Source organism: Sylvia atricapilla, unplaced genomic scaffold (genome assembly GCF_009819655.1).
Source record: "Sylvia atricapilla isolate bSylAtr1 unplaced genomic scaffold, bSylAtr1.pri scaffold_92_arrow_ctg1, whole genome shotgun sequence".
NCBI classification, from domain to species: Eukaryota; Metazoa; Chordata; class Aves; order Passeriformes; family Sylviidae; genus Sylvia; species Sylvia atricapilla.
In genome coordinates this window covers 68,396-89,716 of record NW_027077173.1, presented here as the reverse complement: position 1 = coordinate 89,716, position 21,321 = coordinate 68,396, and the positions used below count along the sequence as shown (strand labels likewise).

Here is a 21,321-nt window from a genome sequence, read left to right as displayed (position 1 = left end):
TCCAGCCCCGGCCCAACCCCAAAACCGCCCGGCAGAGCCATGTCCCCATGTCCCCAGGTGTCCCCATGTCCCCGGATGTCCCCATGTCCCCATGTCCCCAGGTGTCCTCATGTCCCCATGTCCCCAGATGCCCCCAGATGTGCCCGGCTGTCCCCGGATGTCCCCTCCAGGACGCACCGTGTCCTCAGGGGGTGGCTCCAGCCCTGGCCCAACCCCAAAACCCCAGGCAGAGCCGTGTCCCCATGTCCCCAGCTGTCCCTGGATGTCCCCAGGTGTCCCCGGCTGTCCCTGGCTGTCCCCGGCTGTCCCCCGCAGGACGCACCGTGTCCTCGGGGGGTGGCTCTGGCCCTGCCCGCAGCTCGGGGCGCTCCAGGCCCCGCGGCTCCCGGCCCGTCCGCCAGCGGAACACCGAGCAGTTCCCGTGAGACGCCACGAACCGCAGCAGAGGGAGCACCTCGGCCCCGGGGCTGGGGACACGTTGGGGACACGGGGACATCGGTCATGGGGACACGGGGACATCGGTCATGGGGACACGGGGACATTGGGACACGGGGACATCGGTCATGGGGACACTGGGGATATGGGTCATGGGGACACCGGGACATCAGTCATGGGGATATTGGGACATTGGGACATGGGGACATGGGTCATGGGGACACTGGGGATATGGGTCATGGGGACACCGGGACATCAGTCATGGGGACACCGGGGACATCAGTCATGGGGATATTGGGACATGGGGATATGGGTCATGGGGACACCGGGACACTGGGGACATCGGTCATGGGGACACGGGGAGATCAGTCATGGGGACATTGGGACATGGGGACATCGGTCATGGGGACATTGGGACATGGGGACATGGGTCATGGGGACACAGGGACATCAGTCATGGGGACACCGGGGACATCAGTCATGGGGATATTGGGACATTGGGACATGGGGACATCGGTCATGGGGACATTGGGACATGGGGACATGGGTCATGGGGACACGGGGACATCAGTCATGGGGACATTGGGACATGGGGATATGGGTCATGGGGACACCGGGACACTGGGGACATTGGTCATGGGGACACGGGGAGATCAGTCATTCGGACATTGGAACATGGGGATATCGGTCACGGGGACACGGGGACATTGGAACATGGGGACATCGGTCACGGGGACACGGGGACATCGGTCACGGGGACACAGGGACATTGGGACATGGGGATACTCGAACATTGGGACACAGGGACATTGGGACATGGGGACATTGGGGATATCGGCACATCGGGGGCATTGAGGATATTGGTCATGGGGACAGGGGGCTGTCGGGGCCTGTCCCCACCTGTCACACACGAAGGCCACACAGGCCTGGTACAGCTCGATGGCGTCCCCGAGGGCACTGGCACCGTCCCCAACGCGGGACAGCAGCGATGGCAGCGCCTGCACCTGGGCCAGCAGCTCCTGGCGCACGTCCTCGCCCTGGGGACACCAGGGGACACTTGGGGACACTGAAGGGACACGTGGGGACATGGGGGGGTGACAGAGCCAGCAGTTCCCAGCACATGTCCTCACCCTGGGGACATGAGGGGACACCAGGGGACACTTGGGGACACCCTGGGGATGCCCTGAGGACACCCTGGGGACACCTGGGGACATCCTGGTCCCACTGTGACCCCTCGGGGGGGCCATTTCAGGGTCTGTTCAGGGATTATTTTGGGGTCTGTTTGGGGCAATTTTGGGGCTCATTTCAGGTTATTTCAGGCCTGTTTTAGGGTCTGTCCAGGGGTTATTCTGTGGCCCATTTGGGGTTATCCCAGCCCCATTTGGGGTTACCCCAGCCCCATTTGGGGTTACCCCAGCCCCATATTTGGTTATCCCATCCCCATTTTGGGTTATTTCTGGCCCGTTTCAGGTTATCCCATCCCCTTCTGGGGTTATCCCATCCCTGTTTCTCCCACCCCATCCCCATTTGGGGTTGTCCTATCCCAGTTTAGGGTTATCCTATCCCAGTTTAGGGTTATCCCATCCCAGTTTAGGGTTATCCCATCCCCATTTGGGGTTACCCCATCCCCGTTTCCCCCACCCCATCTTTCTTTAGGGTTATCCCATCCCTGTTTGGGTTACCCCATCCCAATTAAGGGTCACCCCATCCCCATTTGGGGTCACCCCATCCTCATCTGGGGTCACCCCATCCCCATTTGGGGTTACCCCATCCCTGTTTCCCCTGCCCCATCCCTGTTTAGGGTTATCCCATCCTGTTTGGGTTACCCCATCCCCATCTGGGGTCACCCCATCCCCAATTTGGGGTCACCCCATCCCCGTCTGGGGTCACCCTGGCACTCACGGCGATCCCGTACTGGTGGCAGGACACCAGGAATCTCTCCCGGAGCTCGTTGGCCCCGAGCTGAGTCTCGTCCTCCCTGCGGGCCAGCTCCTGCTGCGCCTGCTGGCACCGGGACAGCTGCCGCCGCAGGGCCGGGGCCTCATAGCTCACCCCGCGCCACAGCAGGCTGCTCAGCTCGGCTGGGGGGACACCGGGGTCACCCCGAGGGGTCACACACACCCAGGGGTGACACACAGCACAGGGGTGACACACAGCACAGGGGTCACACAGCACAGGGGTCACACACAGCACAGGGGTCACACAGGGCCAGGGGCTCATAGCTCACCCCGCGCCACAGCAGGCTGCTCAGCTCGGCTGGGGGGACACCGGGGTCACCCCGAGGGCTCTGGGGTCACCCTGAGGGGTCTGGGGTCACACACAGCCCAGGGGGTCACACAGCACAGGGGTTTGGGGTCACACAGGGTCAGGGGCTCATAGCTCACCCCGCGCCACAGCAGGCTGCTCAGCTCGGCTGGGGGGACACCGGGGTCACCTCGAGGGGTCTGGGGTCACCCCGAGGGCTCTGGGGTCACCCTGAGGGGTCTGGGGGGGTCACACACACCCAGGGGTCACACACACCCAGGGGTCACACACAGCACAGGGGTTTGGGGGTCACACAGGGTCAGGGGCTCATAGCTCACCCCGCGCCACAGCAGGCTGCTCAGCTCGGCTGGGGGGACACCGGGGTCACCCTGAGGGCTCTGGGGTCACCCCGAGGGGTCTGGGGTCACACACAGCCCAGGGGGTCACACACAGCACAGGGGGTGACACACAGCACAGGGGGTGACACACAGCCCAGGGGTCACACACACACAGGGGGTCACACACAGCCCAGGGGTTTGGGGGTCACACACAGCACAGGGGTTTGGGGTCACACAGGGTCAGGGGCTCATAGCTCACCCCGCGCCACAGCAGGCTGCTCAGCTCGGCTGGGGGGACACCGGGGTCACCCCGAGGGCTCTGGGGTCACCCTGAGGGGTCTGGGGTCACACACAGCCCAGGGGGTCACACACAGCCCGGGGGATTGGGGTCACACACACCCAGGGGTCACACACAGCACAGGGGTTTGGGGGGTCACACAGGGTCAGGGGCTCATAGCTCACCCCGCGCCACAGCAGGCTGCTCAGCTCGGCTGGGGGGACACCGGGGTCACCACGAGTGGTCTGGGGTCACCCTGAGGGCTCTGGGGTCACACACAGCCCAGGGGGTGACACACAGCACAGGGGTCACACACAGCCCAGGGGGTGACACACAGCACAGGGGTCACACACAGCCCAGGGGGTGACACACAGCACAGGGGGTGACACACAGCACAGGGGTCACACACAGCACAGGGGCTCATAGCTCACCCCGCGCCACAGCAGGCTGCTCAGCTCGGCTGGGGGGACACTGGGGTCACCCTGAGGGCTCTGGGGTCACCCTGAGGGGTCTGGGGTCACACACAGCCCAGGGGGTCACACACAGCACAGGGGGTGACATACAGCCCGGGGGGTGACACACAGCTCAGGGGGTGACACAGCACAGGGGGTGACATACAGCCTGAGAGGTGACACACAGCCCAGGGGAATTGGGGTCACACACAGCCCAGGGGGATCAGGGGGTCACTCTGAGGGGTTTGGGGGGTCACACACAGCCCAGGGGGTCACACACAGCCCGGGGGGTGACACACAGCACAGGGGGTCACACAGCACAGGGGGTGACATACAGCCTGAGAGGTGACACACAGCTCAGGGGAATTGGGGTCACACACAGCCCAGGGGGGTTAGGGGGTCACCCCAAAAGGTTTGGGGGTCACACACAGCCCAGGGGTCTCATCCCACGCGGGGTTTGGAGTGCCCATAACTCCTGGGCTTTCCTGTCCCAGTTTGGGGACTGAATTCCACCCATCCATGGGGTTATTTGGGACACCTCAGGGGATTCCCATCCCCATTCCCATTCCCCATTCCCATTCCCATTCCCATTCCCATCCCCATTCCCCATTCCCCATTCCCAATCCCATCCCCATCCCTCACCCAGGTAGGCGTTCTCCTTCTCGTACAGGGACACGATCTCCTGCCAGTCCTGGGGACAGACACCAGGGTCAGCAGGAGGAGGAGGAAGAGGAGGAGGAAGAAAAAGAGAAGGATGACAGGGAAGAGAAAGAGGAGGAAGAGGAGGAAGAGGAGGAAGAGGAGGAAGAAGGGGATGAGGAGGAGCAGAGGGAAGGAAAGGATGAGGCAGAAGAGGAGGAAGAAGAAGATGGAAAGGAAGCAGAGGAAAAGAAAGAGGAAGAAGAGGAGGATGGAGGAAGAAGAGAAAAATGAGGAAGATGAGGAGGATGAGGAGGATGAGGAGGATGAGGAGGATGAGGAGGAAGAGGAGGAAGAGGAGGAAGGGGAAGAAAACAACCAGGAGGAAGAGAAGGAGAACAAGGAGAGCGAAGAGGAGGAGGAGGAGGAAAAGGAGGATGGAGATGGAAGAGGAGGAAGAGGAGGACGGAAAGGATGAGGAAGAAGAGGAGAATGAGGAGGAAGAAGAAGAGGAAGAGGAGGGCACTCCCACCTTCATCCTCTGGGACGAGTAGCGGCCGAAGAGGTTTTTGGTGCTGGCCTCGGTGCCCCGCAGGATCTCCACGATGCGCAGGCAGTGGAAGTAGTGCAGGTCTGGGGGCAGCAACGGGGTCAGGGGGCTTTGGGGGGTCCCCAAGGGGTTCTGGGGCATCTCTAGGAGGTTTGGGGGGGTCCTGGGAGGTTTTAGGGGATTCCCAGGAAGTTTCCAAAATCTCGAACTCCAAACCCCAAATCCCAAACCTCAATCCCAAACCGAATCCCACACCCCAAATCCCAAATCCCACACCCCAAATCCCAAATCCCAAATCCCAAACCTCAAATCCCAAATCCCAAACCTCAATCCCAAACCCCAAACCCCAGACCCGAACCCCAAACCCACAGGATCCCTGGAGCAGCTGGGTGACCCCAAACCCCAGACCCCAAACCCCAGACCCCAGACCCCAAACCCCAGACCCCAAACCCCAGACCCCAGACCCCAAACCCCAAACCCCAAACCCCAAACCCCAGACCCCAACCCCAGACCCCAAACCCCAAACCCCAAACCCCAAACCCCAGACCCCAGACCCCAAACCCCAAACCCAGACCCCAGACCCACAGGATCCCTAGAGCAGCTGGGTGACCCCAGACCCCAAACCCCAGACCCCAAACCCCAGACCCCAAACCCCACACCCCAAACCCCACACCCCAAACCCCAAACCCCACACCCCAAACCCCAGACCCCAAACCCCAGACCCCAAACCCCAGACCCCAGATCCCAACCCCAGACCCCAAACCCCAGACCCCAGACCCCAAACCCCAAACCCCAGACCCCAACCCCAGACCCCAAACCCCAAACCCCAAACCCCAAACCCCAGACCCCAAACCCCAAACCCCAGACCCCAGACCCCAAACCCCAGACCCCAAACCCCAGACCCCAACCCCACACCCCACACCCCAGACCCCAAACCCCAAACTCACAGGATCCCTGGAGCAGCTCCCGGATCTCGGGGTGCTCGGGCATGTCCCGCAGCGCCGCCTGGATCCGCTCCCGCACCTGCTGCACCTGCGTCTGCCAGCGCCGCCCGCAGTGCCGCCGGTCCTGCAGCCAGTCTGCGACAGGGACACGGCACACGGCTGGGGACAGCCCGGGGACACGGGGACACGGCTGGGGACAGCCCCGGGGCTCCGGGGACACGGGACAGCGGGACATGGGCTGGGGACACCCCCGGGGCTCTGGGGACACGGGACAGCGGGACATGGGCTGGAGACAGTGACACATGGGCTGGGGGACACCCCCCGGGCTCTGGGGACACGGGACATGGCTGGGGACACCCCCAGGGCTCTGGGGACACAGGACAGCGGGACATGGCTGGGGACACGGGACACGGCTGGGGACAGCCCCGGGGCTCTGGGGACACGGGACATGGCTGGGGACACCCCCGGGCCTCCGGGGACACGGGACAGCGGGACATGGGCTGGAGACAGTGACACATGGGCTGGGGGACACCCTTGGGGCTCTGGGGACACGGGCTGGGGACACGAGGACAGTGTGGGGACAGGGGACCGCGACACATGGGCTGGGGGACACCTCCGGGGCTCTGGGGACACGGGACAGCGGGACATGGGCTGGGGACACGGGACATGGCTGGGGACACCCCCAGGGCTCTGGCGACACAGGACAGCGGGACATGGCTGGGGACATGGGGACAGTGGGACATGGCTGGGCACGTGGGGACAGCGGGACGTGGGCTGGGGATAGCGACACATGGGCTGGGGACACCCCCGGGTCTCCGGGGACACGGGACAGCGGGACATGGGCTGGGGACAGCGGGACATGGCTGGGGACATGGGACAGCAGGGGGAAATGGGCTGGGGGACACGAGAACATGGAGCAGGGGACACAGGGACAGCACGGGGACACGGGCTGGGGACACCCCCGAGGGCTCTGGGGACACGGGGACAGTGGGGTCGCTCGGGGGGCACAAGGTAAGGACAACCCCAGGGTCCGGGGACACGGGGACAGCGGCGGGGACATGCTTTGGAGGGAAAGGGGGATTGGTTTGGGATATTCGGGACAAATGCCCGGTTCCTCCCGGGTGTGGCGGGACAGCGGAGCCGGAGCCGGTTCCGTACCCAGCAGTTTGCCGGTCTGGATGTCGATGGGCACATGCTGGTATTCCTGCGGAGAGACCTGCGGGGAGCAGCGGGGCTGCCGGAACCGGCACCGGGACCGGCACCGAGACAGCGCTCGGGACCCCCCGCTCCGCGGCTGTCCCCGCTTCCCTGGGCCTGGACCCGCTCCCGGTCCCGCTCCCCATTCCGGTTCTGATCCCGGTCCTGATCCCGATCCCAGCCCCTTCCTCGATCCCAGTCCCTTCTCTGATCCCGCTCCAGACCCAGGGCCCCGCTCTCGCTCCCCGTCCCTATCCCTGTCCCTGTCCCTATCCCTATCCCTATCCCTGTCCCTATCCCGGTCCCTGTCCCGTTCTCGGTCCCTATCCCGGTCCCTGTCCCGTTCTCGGTCCCTATCCCTATCCCTGTCCCTATCCCTGTCCCTATCCCTGTCCCTATCCCTATCCCTGTCCCTATCCCTATCCCGGTCCCGGTCCCTGTCCCGGTCCCTGTCCCGTTCTCGGTCCCTATCCCTATCCCTGTCCCTATCCCTGTCCCTATCCCTATCCTATCCCTGTCCCTATCCCTGTCCCTATCCCTGTCCCTGTCCCGTTCTCGGTCCCTGTCCCGGTCCCTGTCCCGTTCTCGGTCCCTATCCCGGTTCCTATCCCTATCCCTATCCCTGTCCCTGTCCCTATCCCTGTCCCTATCCCGGTCCCTGTCCCTATCCCAGTCCCTATCCCTGTCCCTATCCCAGTCCCTATCCCTATCCCTATCCCTATCCCTATCCCTATCCCTATCCCTATCCCTATCCCTATCCCTGTCCCTATCCCTATCCCTGTCCCTATCCCGGTCCCTGTCCCGTTCTCGGTCCCTATCCCTGTCCCTATCCCTATCCCTGTCCCTATCCCTGTCCCTGTCCCTATCCCGGTCCCGGTCCCGGCCCGTACCTGCATCTTTGCCGTCGCCGCCTCTCCACTTCCGCTTACCCGCACTCCAGCCAATCGCCTGCCTCAGCTCCAGAGCCTCAGCCAATCAAAGCGCGCTCCGCACAGAGGCCCCGCCCCCTGGCCGTCAGATGGCGGCGGGGCGCAGGAAGCGCCACGTGCCGGGGTTTGGATTGGCTGGAGGGGAAAGGGGCGGGGCCGGCCCGGGCCAATCGGAGCGGGCGGTGGGAGTTCGGGGGTCCCGATCCCGGTCCCGGTCTCAATTCTGATCCCGATCCCTGTCCCAGCCATAATCCTGGTCCCGGTCTCAGTCCCTGCCCTAATCCCGGTCCCGGTCCTCCCCAGCACTGGGATTCCCGGGATTGCCCCCGGCCGGACTCCCCAGGAGGCTCCCGAGCAGATCCCAATCCCTGCGGAGAGCCCAGATCCCCCCCAGACCCCTCAGGGATCCCCAGCATCCCCCAGAGCAGATCCCGGATCCCTCAGGGATCCCCAGCATCCCCCAGAGCAGATCCCAGATCCCTCAGGGATCCCCAGCATCCCCCAGAGCAGATCCCAGAGCCCTCAGTGATCCCCAGCATCCCCCGGAGCAGATCCCAGATCCCTCAGGGATCCCCAGCATCCCCCGGAGCAGATCCCGGATCCATCGTGGGCTTCTGGGAGAGTCAGATTTCCCCTGGGAACCCCAGAGGGGATCCCGGTTTTCTTGGCCATTCCTGGAGAGAAAGGCTGGAGCAGATCCCAGATCCCTCGGGGATCCCCGGAGAAGATCCCAGATCCCTTGGGAACCCCTGGGTGCCGCAGCAGAGAGCCAGGACCCCCTGGGACCCTCAGCAGCCGCCCCAAAAGGAACCCCAGACCCCTGGGGAGGGGTCCCGGAGCAGATCCCGGAGCAGATCCCGGAGCAGATCCCGGATCCCTCGGGGACCGACCATTCCCTACAGCGCCGGGATCCCTCGGGAATCCCTGGGATCATCCCCCGGCTCCACTCGCGGGGAGCAGCTCCAGCCCCCCGGGGAGGATCCCGCGGTGTCCCCGTGTCCCCGTGGGGTTGGGGACTTCCCCCCACCGGGAGGGGACACGGTCCCGGTGACCGGGAGGGGACAACGGGGACAGGAACCGGCTCGGCAGCCGCCAGCTCTCCGCTCCCGGTGCCACGGAGCCAGCGGCCCGCGGCGGTGACAGCCACCCAAAGCCACCCAAAGCCACCCAAAGCCACCCAAAGCCACCCGGGGCCACCCGCCCGGGGCTGGCACCGCTCCCTGTCATGAATATTCAGCCGTGCGTGGCCCGGCCCCGCTGTTTGCTCCGGCGGGAGGGGTTTGGGAACGGGTTCACCTTGACGGGAACACCGGGACGGCCGCAGGTGAGCGGCACCTGCCCGCGCTGCCCCCCCGGGACACCCCCGGACACCCCCGGGACATCCCGGGACACCTCTGGGACACCCCCGGGACACCCTTGGGACACTCCCGGACACCCTTGGGACACTCCCGGGACACCCCCGGGACACCCCCGGGACACCCCTGGGACATCCCGGGACATTCCGGGACACCCTTGGGACACTCCCGGACACCCCCGGACATCCTCGTGACACCTCTGGACACCCCGGGACACTCTCAGGACATCCAGGGACACCCCAGGACATCCGGGGACACTCCAGGACACCCCCGGCCATCCCGGGACATTCCCGGATATCCTCGGGACACCCCCCGGGACCCCCGGACACGACAGGAGCAGGTACCGGGATGAGGTGTCCGTGCTGGGGATGGCACACGGGGACCCCGGGGACACTCTGGGGACGTGGGAACCCCCGGGGGACACTCTGGTGACACGGCCGGGGATGTGGGAACCTCGAGGGACACTTTGGGGACACGGGAAGCCCCGAGGGACACTCTGAGGACAGGGCCAGGGATGTAGGACCCCCCTGGGGACACTCTGGGGACACTCTTGGGGATAGTCCCACCTGTCTCTGGCACAGGGAGGCGACACAGGTGCCACCCGCGGGGTGGCGGCCGCGGTCCCTGTGCCTCGGCCCCGTGTCGCGGAGGAAAAAGGGGATTTTTTTTATCCCCACAAAGAGGCGACATCGGCCACGGGGACAGGGATGGGGACAGGGATGGGGACACGGATGGGGACACGGATGGGGGACAGGGATGGGGACACGGATGGGGACACGGATGGGGACACGGAGGCCGGGAATTCCGGGAGCGGCGCTGGGAATCCCCGGGAGGCTCGGGAACCGCCTTCCCTCCGTGTTCCTGCCCCGGAGGCACGCTCGGCTCTGGATCCTTCCCGGCTCCTTCCCGGCTCCTTCCCGGAGCGTTCCCGGACCGAGGACAGTCCCCAGGCTCCGGTCCCCGGGGTGGGGACCCCCCGGCAGCGCCCCGCGCCCACCTGAGCCCCGTTCCTGTTCCTGTCCGCTCCTTTCCCTGCGCTCTGCACGTGGCTGATAAAGGCAGCCGCTTTTATTGCCCGGCTTTTCTTCGGGAATTCTCGAGACATTGGAATATCTGTCCCCGGGAATTCCAGAGCCGTTGGAATATCTGTCCTCGGGAATTCCAGAGCCCTTGGAATATCCATCCATCCCTCCATCCATCCCCGGGGGGATCCCATGGGAAGGAGGCGCCACATCCCTCACCCAGCCCCCGGAGGGGAGACCCCAGGGAATTCCAGGAGATCCCAGTGAATTCCAGGAGACCCCAGAGAATTCCAGGAGTTCCCAGAGAATTCCAGGAGACCCCAGAGAATTCCAGGAATTCCCAGAGAATTCCAGAGACCCCAGAGAATTCCAGAGACTCCAGTGAATTCCAGGAGACCCCAGAGAATTCCGGGAGACTCCAGTGAATTCCGGGAGACTCCAGTGAATTCCAGGAGACTCCAGTGAATTCCAGGAGATCCCAAAGAATTCCAGGAGTTCCCAGAGAATTCCAAGACTTCCCAGAGAATTCCAGGATCTTCCCCTCCCCAAAACCCCCTCCCGTTGCAGGATGGCGGACGGGCACGGCTGGTGGAAGCTGACGTTCCTGAGGAAGCGACACGCAGCGCCCACGGTGCTGTACGAGAGCCCCGAGGGACAGGCGACACCGGCAGGTGACAGCACCGAGGCGACAAACCCCGAGGGGACACCCGGCTTCGCCGCCCGCCTGGAGAAACTGGTGGACAAAAGCACCAAAGGCAAACACGTCAAAGTTTCGCACTCCGGCCGCTTCAAGGAGAAGAAAAAAGTCCGGGCCACTCTGGCCGAGCACCCGCAGCTGTGCGGGGCCGCGGAACGCGACGACAAGTGACCCCCGGGGACATTGTCGCCTCCCCGCCCCTGTCCCCATGTCGCCTGGGGACATGGGGACACCGATGGGCGGCGGCTGAAGGGACACAGATGGAATTTATCCCGGGATAAACCGGGAGTGTGCGGGGTTGAGGATAAACCTCGGGGCAGAGCGGAGCTGGCCGGCGCTGACTGGTCCGTACTGGGATGAGGACACTCCCATTCCCATTCCCATTCCCATTCCCAATCCCGTTCCCATTCCCAATCCCATTCCCAATCCCAATCCCATTCCAAATCCCCTCCTCCCGTCACTTTTTGGGGCCGAGTCACCCCCGAGAGGAGATGTGACACTTCCCTGTCCCCAGAGAGCGACGCAGAGGGACAAATTCCTCCTCCTCTGCCCCCGCGCTCCCAGGAGGAGCCGCATCCCCCAGAGAATTCCAGGGAATTCCAGAATTCCAGCTCCTCGCTGCTGGAAGCGCGGAGCTCACCCCGGGGACTCGGGATGCTGCTGGAAACCTCGACGCCTGCTGCTAATTCTTCATTAATTAACTGTGGTTAATAAACCCGAGCCTGGGAGCGGAGGCGGCTCCGGGAATCCCTGGATCCAGCCAGGAAAGGTGGGAAAGCTCCGGATCCCTCTGGGATCCCTCTGGGAATCATCCCAGGGAATTCCTGACCCCGAGGGAAAAGGGGACACTCGGAGCCCCGGGATCTCTCCCAGCTCCTCAGGACTCGCCTGTTCCCGACCTCCGCCGCTCCAGCCCCTTCCCAGCCCGGCCAGAAGCCGGAGGGTGCCAAAAACCTGAGCCCAGCCCCGGTTCCCCGGTGCCAGGAGCCCCCAGCCCCGGTTCCCGTGTTCCCGGTGCCTCCCGGTCCCGGTTTCCCGTGTTCCAGGTGCCTCCCGGTTTCCCGTGTTCCCGGTGCCAAAACCCGAACCCAGCCCCGGTTTCCCGTGTTCCCGGTACCCCCAGCCCCGGTTCCCCGGTGCCCCCCGGTCGCGGTGCCCCCAGCCCCGGTTTCCCGTGTTCCAGGTGTCTCCCGGTTTCCCGTGTTCCCGGTGCCCCCTGGTCCCGGTTTCCCGGTACCAAAACCCGAACCCAGCCCCGGTTTCCCGTGTTCCCGGTGTCTCCCGGTTTCCCGTGTTCCCGGTGCCCCCTGGTCCCGGTTTCCCGGTACCAAAACCCGAACCCAGCCCCGGTTTCCCGTGTTCCCGGTGCCCCCCGGTCGCGGTGCCCCCCGGTCCCGTGTTCCCGGTGCCAAAAGCCGAACCCAGCCCCGGTTTTCCGCGTTCCCGGTGCCAAAGTCCGAGCCCAGCCCCGATTTCCCGGTGCCAAAACAGAGCCGAGGGCGGGCACCGGCAAACCGGGAAACCGGGGAAGCGGGAAACCGGGAAACCGGGGCTGGGTTCGGCATTTGGCACCGGGAACCCGGGGCTGTGACAGCGCCACAAAGGTGTGACAGCTCCGTTGTCACCGTCCCTGCCAGGACGGGAACCCCCCAGGGGGACCCCGCTCCGGGACAGCAAACACGGGCAGGGATCGGTTCAGCCCGGGACAGCCCGGCCCTGCCCCGGTGAACATTAACCCGAGCTGAACCCGGATTGAACCTGCTGTTAGCCCGCGCCCTTCAGCCCTCCGCACAAATCCCCATTTATTGGGTTTTTCACGAGCATTTCTATATATATATATATATATATTATTTTATTTTGGAGGAGGGGACGGGGTGAGGTTTTGGGGTCTCACGGCCCCGGGACAGGTCAGGACACGATTGAAGTTAATTAAAAAACAGCGGGAATTGATTGGGAATTGAGCACATTCCACGATTCCAGGTGAAACACGGACAGGGACAGGGACACGGGGGACACTGGGGTCACAGCCAGACCCTGCACATCGTTAACACGATTAATTATAGGGACAGGGGGACAGGGACAGGTAAAGGGGGGACACTGAGGTCACAGCCAGACCCTGCACATCATTAACACGATTTTTAAAATTACTTTACAGGGTAAAGTAATTTCATTATTATTATTAATTCCAGGGACAGGGATGGGATGGGACAGATAAAGGGACAGGGACAGGGACGGGTCACTGGGGTCACAGCCAGACCCTGCACAATCATTAACACAGTTAATTAACCACCAGGAGTGGTTGGACACGGATTTAGGGACACACTGGGCTGAAATCAGCTCCCAACCCATTCCCCAGCACACGACCAGGGACAGGGACAGGGACAGGGACAGGGACAGGGACAGGGACAGAGGGGGTCACTGGGATCACAGCCAGACCCTGCACATCATTAACACGATTAATTACAGGGACAGGGACAGGGATGGGACACGGATGGGGACAGGGACAGTTGTAGGACATCACTGGGGTCACAGCCCGACCCTGCACATCATTAACACAATTAATTACAGGGACAGGGACAGGGATGGGACACGGATGGGGACAGGGACAGTTGTGGGACATCACTGGGGTCACAGCCCGACCCCGCACAATCATTAACACAATTAATTACAGGTAAAGGGACACGGATGGGGACAGGGACAGCTGTGGGACATCACTGGGGTCACAGCCAGACCCTGCACAATCATTAACACAATTAATTACAGGGACAGGGACAGGGGACACGGACAGGGACAGGTAAAGGGACAGGGATGGGACAGGTAAAGGGATAGGGACAGTTGTGGGACATCACTGGGGTCACAGCCCGACCCCCATACAATCATTAACACAATTAATTACAGGGACAGGGACAGGGACAGGTAAAGGGACACGGATGGGGACAGGGACAGTTGTGGGACATCACTGGGGTCACAGCCCGACCCTGCACAATCATTAACACAATTAATTACAGGGACAGGGACAGGGATGGGACACGGATGGGGACAGGGACAGTTGTAGGACATCACCGGTGTCACAGCCCGACCCCGCACAATCATTAACACAATTAATTACAGGTAAAGGGACACGGATGGGGACAGGGACAGTTGTGGGACACCACTGGTGTCACAGCCCGACCCCGCACAATCATTAACACAATTAATTACCCACGGGAGGAGCGGGTTTAGGGACACACCGCGCTGCGAGCAGCTCCCAACCCACCCCTCAAAGGACAGGGGCGGGGCGGCGGCGACACCGAGGGACAACGGGGACATCCCGGGGGCTGGCTCAGGGGGACAAGCGCTCGTAGACCCAGTCGCCGTGTCCCCGGTGGGTCATTGTCCCCAGCGGCGCCGCCCGGTCCCGCAGGCGCCGGAACACGATGCGGTCGTGCAGCCGGTTCGTTTGGCCCTGCCAGAACTCCACCACCTCCGGCTCCACCGTGTAGGCGCCCCTGCGGGGACACACCGAGGGGTTTGGGGGGTCTGGGGGGGTCAGGAGGGGCTGAGGTGGGATCTGAAGGGTCCTGGGGGGGATCTGGGGGGATCTGGGGGGGCTGAAGTGGGATCAGGGGGGTCCTGGGGGGGATTTGGGAGGGTCAGGAGGGGCTGAGGTGGGAGCTGGGGGGCTGAAGTGGGATCTGCGGGGTCAGGAGAGGCTCTGGGGGGTCCAGGGGGGGCTCTGGGGGGGATTTGGGAGGGTCAGGAGGGGCTGAGGTGGGATCTGGGGGGTCCTGGAGGGGCTCTGGGGGGTCCTGGAGGGGCTCTGGGAGGGATTTGGGGGGATTTGGGAGGGTCAGAAGGGGCTGAGGTGGGATCTGGTGGGGCTGAAGGGGGCTCTGGGGGGGCTGAAGTGGGATCAGGGGGGTCAGGAGAGGCTCTGGGGGATCCTGGTGGGGCTCTGGGGGGGCTGAAGGGGGCTCTGGGGGGGCTGAAATGGGAGCTGGGGGGTCAGGAGAGGCTCTGGGGGGTCCTGGAGGGGCTCTGGGGGTGTCTGTGGGGGATTTGGGAGGGTCAGGAGGGGCTGAGGTGGGATCTTGGGAGTCCTGGGGGGATTTTGGGGTCACTGGTGGGGTCCTGGAGGAGATCTGGGGGGCTCTGGTGGGGCTGAGGCACGACCTGGGGGGATCTGGGGGTGTCAGAAGGGGCTCTGGGGGCTTTGGGGGGCGCTGAGTGGGGCTCTAGGGGGTCCTGGAGGAGCTTTGGGGGACTCTGGGGGGCTCAGGTGGGAGTTAGGGGGGCTCTGAGGGGTCCTGGGGGGCTCAGGGGGGGCTCTGAGGGGTCCTGGGGGGCTCAGGGGGGTGGCTTAGGGGTCATCCTGGAGGCTCTGGGGGGGTCAGGAGGGGTTTGGGGGGTCTCAGGAAGGGCTCTGGGGGTTTGGGGGGCTCAGGGGGGTCACTGGGGGGGCTCAGGGGGTCACTGGGGGGGCTCCGGGGGTCTCAGCCCCCCACACTCACCAGTACTCCGGCCTGGGCACGGCGCTGTCCCGGTACTGCTCCTCCAGCTCCGCGCTCCGCTTCCTCAGGAACTGCGGGAACGGGACAGTCAGGGGATCCCAAAGGGAATGGGAATGGGACAGTCAGGGGATCCCAAAGGGAATGGGACAGTCAGGGGATCCCAAATGGAACAGGAGGGTCCCCGGGGATCCCAAGGGGAACAGGAGGGTGACTGAGGATCCCAGAGAAAACAGGAAGGACAGCAGGGATCCCAGAGGGAACAGGAGGGTGCCCGGGGATCCCAAAGGGAACAGGAGGGTGACTGAGGATCCCAAAGGGAACAGAAGGGTCTCCGGGGATCCCAAAGGGAACAGGAGGGTGCCCGGGGATCCCAAATGGAACAGGAGGGTGACCGAGGACCCCAGAGAGAACAGGACAGTGACCGGGGATCCCAAATGGAACAGGAGGGTGCCCGGGGATCCCATGGCCGATCCCAAAGGGAACAGGAGGGTTCCCGAGGACCCCGATCCCACTGACCTCCCTGTCGGGGATGACGGAGCTCTGCCGGCTCACCAGGGCGCCGATCTGGCTGCCCCTGGGGCGGGACTGGAAATAGCGCTCGGATTCCTCCTCGGGCAGCCGCCTCACCGAGCCCTCGATGCGCACCTGAGCGGGGCGGCCACAGCTGCCGAGGGCTCCGGGACCGCCCCAAAACCCGCACCTTTCCACCCAAAACGGGCAGGGATGTGTGTGTCCCCCGGGCTGGGGACCGCCACCCGCTGGGATCCAGCTAAAGGTGCTCCCGAGCACACAAAAAACCTCATTCTCTGATTTTTCCACCCAAAAAATGCAGGGATCACTTTCCTGCTGGGGTCCATCATCCTCTGGGATCTGGCCAAAGGTGGCAAAGGTGCTCCTGAGCATGGAAAAACCTCATTCCCGCACTTTTCCACCCAAAATGGGCAGGGATGTGTCTGTCCCCCGTGCTGGGGACCGCCACCCGCTGGGATGTGGCCAGCGGTGCCAAAGGTGCTCCTGAGCACACAAAAACCTCAATCTCTGACTTTTCCACCCAAAAAACCGCAGGGATCACTTTCCTGCTGAGGTCCACCATCCTTTAGGATCTGGTCAGTGGTTCTAAAGGTGCTCCTGAGCACGGAAAAACCTCATTTCCTGATTTTCCACCCAAAATGGGCAGGGATGTGTCTGTCCCCCTGTGCAGGGGACCTCCATCCTCTGGGATCTGGTCAGTGGCTCCAAAGGTGCTCCTGAGCACGGAAAAACCTCATTTCCTGATTTTTCCACTCAAAAATTCAGGGATGTGTCCTCCTCCTGGGGACCTCCATCCTCTGGGATCTGGCCAAAGGTGCTCCTGAGCACAGAAAATCCTCATTCCCACACTTTTCCACCCCAAAAATGCAGGGATCACTTTCCTGCTGGGGTCCATCACCCTTTAGGATCTGGTCAGTGGTTCTAAAGGTGCTCCTGAGCACGGAAAAACCTAATTCCCTGATTTTCCACCCCAAAACTCAGGGACCACCATCCTTTAGGATCTGGCCAGTGGCTCCAAAGGCACCTCTGAGCATGGAAAAACCCCATTCCCTGACTTTTCCACCCAAAAACCGCAGGGATCACTTTCCTGCTGGGGTCCAGCATCCTTTAAGATCTCGCCAGTGGCTCCAAAAGTGCTCCTGAGCACACAAAAACCCCAATCCCTGACTTTTCCACCCCAAAACCCGCAGGGATCACACACACAGGGATGTGAGGGTTTTCCCAAGGTTTCTTTTTTCCAAAGTTTTTTTTTTTTTTTTTTTCCCCCAAGCACACACACAAAAAACCACCCCCCAAACCCATTCCTGGATTTTCCCACCCCAAAACCCGCAGTCCACCCCTCACCCTGACCCAGCCCGGCCCCAAATTCCCAAATTCCCGGGCTCCTCCTCACCTGCCGGCAGAGCGGCTCCCAGTAGAAAACCAGGGAAGCGAAGGGATTGGAATCCTGGAGGAGGAGGAGGAGGAGGAGGAGGAAGGAGCTGTGGGCTGATCCCGGATCCAGGAATTCGGGATTTATCGGGATTGGCCCCCCTCAGTTCAGGAATTCAGTATTTATTGGGATTTTCCCTCCCAAATTTCATCTCTTAGCTCCAGGAATTGGGGATTTATCAGGATTTTTCCACCAAATTCCATCTCCTGCCCTCGCCAGCTCCAGGAGTTTGGGATTTATCAGGATTTCCCCTCTGAATTTCATCCCTCTGCTCCAGGAATCCAGGATTTTTTGGGATTTTCCCACAAATTCCGTCCCCCAGCCCTCACCAGCTCCAAAAATCTGGAATTTATTGGGATTTTCCCCCGAATTCCAACCCCCACCTCCAAGAATTTGGGATTTATCAGGATTTCCCCCCCACCAAAATCCCTGTCCCTTGTCCCCAGCCCCAGAAATCTGGGATTTATTGGGATTCTCCCCCCAGATTCCCTCCCCAGCTCCAGAAATCCGGGATTTATTGAGATTTGTCCCCCCGAATTCTCCCCCCTGATCCAGAAATCCGGGATTTATCGGGATTTATCGGGATTTATCAGGATTATCAGGATTCCCAGGATTCCCCGCCGTCCCTCACCAGCTCCCGGCCTTTCCTGCTCTCGTAGTTGGTGAAGAAGCGGAACCCGTCCGGCCCAAAGCCCTTGAGCAGCACCATCCGCGCCGAGGGCTTCCCGTCCCTGCCATGGGGACACTGTCACCTGTGTGTCACCTGTGTGTCACCTGTGTCACCTGTGTCACCCCCCTCTGTCACCATCCGCGCCGAGGGCTTCCCGTCCCTGCCATGGGGACACTGTCACCTCCCTGTCACCCCCCTGTGTCACCTGTGTGCCACCTGTGTGTCACCTCTGTCACCTGCGTCACCTGTGTGACCCCTCTGTGTCACCATCCGCGCCGAGGGCTTCCCGTCCCTGCCACGGGGACATTGTCACCTGTGTGTCACCCCCCTGTGTCACCTGTGTCACCTCAGTGTCACCCCCCTGTGTCACCTGTGTCACCCCCCTGTGTCACCTGTGTGTCACCATCCGCGCCGAGGGCTTCCCGTCCCTGCCGGGGACATTGTCACCTCCCTGTCACCTGTGTCACCCCCCTGTGTCACCTGTGTGTCACCATCCGCGCCGAGGGCTTCCCGTCCCTGCCATGGGGACACTGTCACCTCTGTGTCACCTGTGTCACCTCCCTGTCACCCCCCTGTGCCACCATCCGCGCCGAGGGCTTCCTGTCCCTGCCACGGGGACATTGTCACCTCCCTGTCACCTGTGTCACCTCCCTGTCACCTGTGTCACCTCAGTGTCACCCCCCTGTGCCACCTGTGTCACCCCCCTGTGTCACCATCCGCACCGAGGGCTTCCCGTCCCTGCCGGGGACATTGTCACCTCCCTGTCACCCCCCTGTGTCACCTGTGTCACCTCCCTGTCACCTGTGTCACCTGTGTGTCACCATCCGCGCCGAGGGCTTCCCGTCCCTGCCATGGGGACATTGTCACCTCTGTGTCACCTCTGTGACCCCCCTGTGTCACCATCCGCGCCGAGGGCTTCCCGTCCCTGCCGGGGACATTGTCACCTCCCTGTCACCCCCCTGTGTCACCTGTGTGACCCCTGTGCCACCTGTGTCACCTGTGTCATCTGTGTGTCACCTGTGTCGCCCCCTGTGCCAAGGGCTTCACGTCCCTCTGGGGACAGCGGGGACACTGCTGTGTCACCTCTGTGCCACCTCTCATGTCACCCATCACTCCCCAGTGTCCCCCCAGTGTCACCCCGTGTCCCCGGTGTCACCTGGTGCAGGTGGCCAGGTATTGACCTCACCGATGTCAGGACACTCCAGCGCCTGTGTCACCCCCAGTGTCACCCCCAGTGTCACCCCCGTGTCACCCCCAGTGTCACCCCCAGTGTCACCCAGTGTCACCCCGTGTCCCCGGTGTCACCTGGTGCAGGTGGCCAGGCACATGGCGTTGACCTCGCCGATGTCGGGACACTCCAGCGCCTCCTGGAACCAGGCCCGGAACTGCTCCAGGGGGTCAAGGGACACCAGGTGACATTCCTCGAACGCCTGGGGACACGGGGACACTGTTGGGGGAGGTCTGGGGACACGGGGACACTGTCGGGGGGGGTTTGGGGACAGTCGGGGGGGGTCACACCTGGTCTTGGGGACAGGCCAGCTCTTGGGGACAGCAAGGCAGGCCACCCCCAGGGCTTGGGGACAACCTGGAGGGTCACCTCAGGTCTTGGGGACAGTCCGGGGGGGGTCATCCCAGGGGTCTTGGGGTCACCCCAGGCCTTGGGGACAGTCTGGGGGCCACCCCACGTCTTGGGGACAACGCAGGGGGGTGCCCCCGAGCCTTGGGGACATCCGGGGAGGGTCCCCGAGCCTTGGGGACATCCTGGAGGGGCCACCCCAGCTCTTGGGGACATCCCCGAGCGGGGTCACCCCGCCTTTGGAGTGGATCCCCGAGCCTTGGGGACATTTTTGGGGGACTCCCCGAGAACTCTGGGGTGTCCCCTAGCCTTGGGGACACCCTGGGGGGTCACCCTGCCATTGGGGGTGTCCCTAAACCTTGGGGACATCCCGGGGGCTGTCCCCACGCCTTTGCGACAACGCCGGGAAGCGGTTGCGTGGGCTGTTCCCCTGGCCGGGGGCAGGATTGGGGACATTTCCCGGAGCCTTGGGGACATCCCGGGGCTGTCCCCGGTGCCAGCAGCCCCCCGGTGTCGCCGTGTCGCCGCGGTCCCACCTCGGTGTCCCTTCGGTAGCTCTTCCGCAGCTCCCCCAGCTCCATGGCGGCCCCGCCGAGCCCCCACCGCGCCGGGGGCGGGGCTACACCTGGCCCCGCCTTCTCCTCGCCGGCCAATAGGAAGCGGCGGAGCGGGAAGAGCTGGCAGCTCATTGGAGGAAACGGGAGGGGCGTGGCCGAAAGACCCGGAAGTGGTGCTAGGGTTTGAGCAGGTGAGTGAGGGGCTCTTAAAGGGGCGGCGACGTCGGGAGGGGGACACGGGGACTTGGGGACATCGGGGACAGCTGAGCTTGGGGACAGTGGGCATAGAGAGGGTGGGGATGGGGTAGGTGGGCCTGGGCGGGGGGATTGTGACAAGGGACAGGGGTTTGGGGACATTGGGGACAGCGAAAGTGGGTATGGGACACTTGGGCCAGGTGGGGATAAGGGACAGGGATTTGGGGACAATGGGGACAGTGGGATATTTGGGCCAGGTGGTAACAAGGGACAGGGACTGGGAGACGAGGGATCAAGGATTTGGGGACATTGGGGACAGGGAAGGTGGGAATGGGACATTGGGGATGCTGTGACAAGGGACAGGGATTTGGGGACACTGGGGACAGGGAGGATGTGGGTGGGACATTTGGGAATGGGACACTTGGGACATGGGAGAATGGGACATTTGGGATATTTGGGATGGGACATTCAGGACGCTGTGACAAGGGACAGGGATCTGGGGACAGTGGGGACCAGGATTTGGGGATGGGATATTTGGGATGGGACATTTGGGACATTTGGGATGGGACATTTGGGATGGGACATTCAGGGCATTTGGGATATTTGGGATGGGACATTTGGGACGAGATTTGGGACATTTGGGATGGGACATTTGGGATGGGGTATTTGGGACATTTAGGACATTTGGGATGCGACATTTGGGACATTTGGGATGGGACATTTGGGACGGGGTATTTGGGATATTTGGGACATTTGGGATGCGACATTTGGGACATTTGGGACGGGATTTG

At 63.0% G+C, this 21,321-nt stretch overlaps 3 protein-coding genes across 7 annotated transcripts; 1 reads left to right on the top strand and 2 right to left on the bottom strand.

The window, feature by feature from the left end:
- Window positions 1–322: 322 nt before the first annotated feature.
- Window positions 323–7,998, bottom strand: CDK5RAP3 (CDK5 regulatory subunit associated protein 3; the record flags this gene model as incomplete). The annotated part of the gene is made up of 8 exons (XM_066340476.1): window positions 7,967–7,998; window positions 7,038–7,095; window positions 5,883–6,014; window positions 4,918–5,018; window positions 4,389–4,437; window positions 2,338–2,516; window positions 1,336–1,472; window positions 323–467 (listed from the first exon to the last, which is right to left on the bottom strand). Coding segments are annotated over exons 1-8 (807 nt in total), but the record flags the coding sequence as incomplete, so codon positions are not given.
- A 2,952-nt stretch (window positions 7,999–10,950) lies between these two features.
- PRR15L (proline rich 15 like) lies at window positions 10,951–11,250 on the top strand. The gene has a single exon (XM_066340472.1). It carries the CDS (start codon window positions 10,951–10,953, stop codon window positions 11,248–11,250), a length of 300 nt encoding a protein of 99 aa, XP_066196569.1.
- A 1,667-nt stretch (window positions 11,251–12,917) lies between these two features.
- Window positions 12,918–20,414, bottom strand: PNPO (pyridoxamine 5'-phosphate oxidase). Of its 5 annotated transcripts, none has more exons than XR_010746035.1 (8): window positions 20,315–20,414; window positions 19,508–19,632; window positions 18,164–18,263; window positions 17,494–17,547; window positions 16,086–16,214; window positions 15,570–15,640; window positions 13,618–14,567; window positions 12,918–13,337 (listed from the first exon to the last, which is right to left on the bottom strand). XR_010746035.1 is itself a non-coding variant. In XM_066340469.1 (7 exons), exons 1-7 carry the CDS (start codon window positions 20,357–20,359, stop codon window positions 14,402–14,404), a joined length of 690 nt encoding a protein of 229 aa, XP_066196566.1. In that variant the 5' UTR covers window positions 20,360–20,414; the 3' UTR covers window positions 12,918–14,401. The 5 variants fall into 5 exon arrangements, 1 of the variants encoding a protein (XP_066196566.1); XR_010746036.1 differs by having other exon boundaries at window positions 12,918–13,195; XR_010746037.1 differs by having other exon boundaries at window positions 12,918–13,113.
- Between the last annotated feature and the right edge of the window lie 907 nt (window positions 20,415–21,321).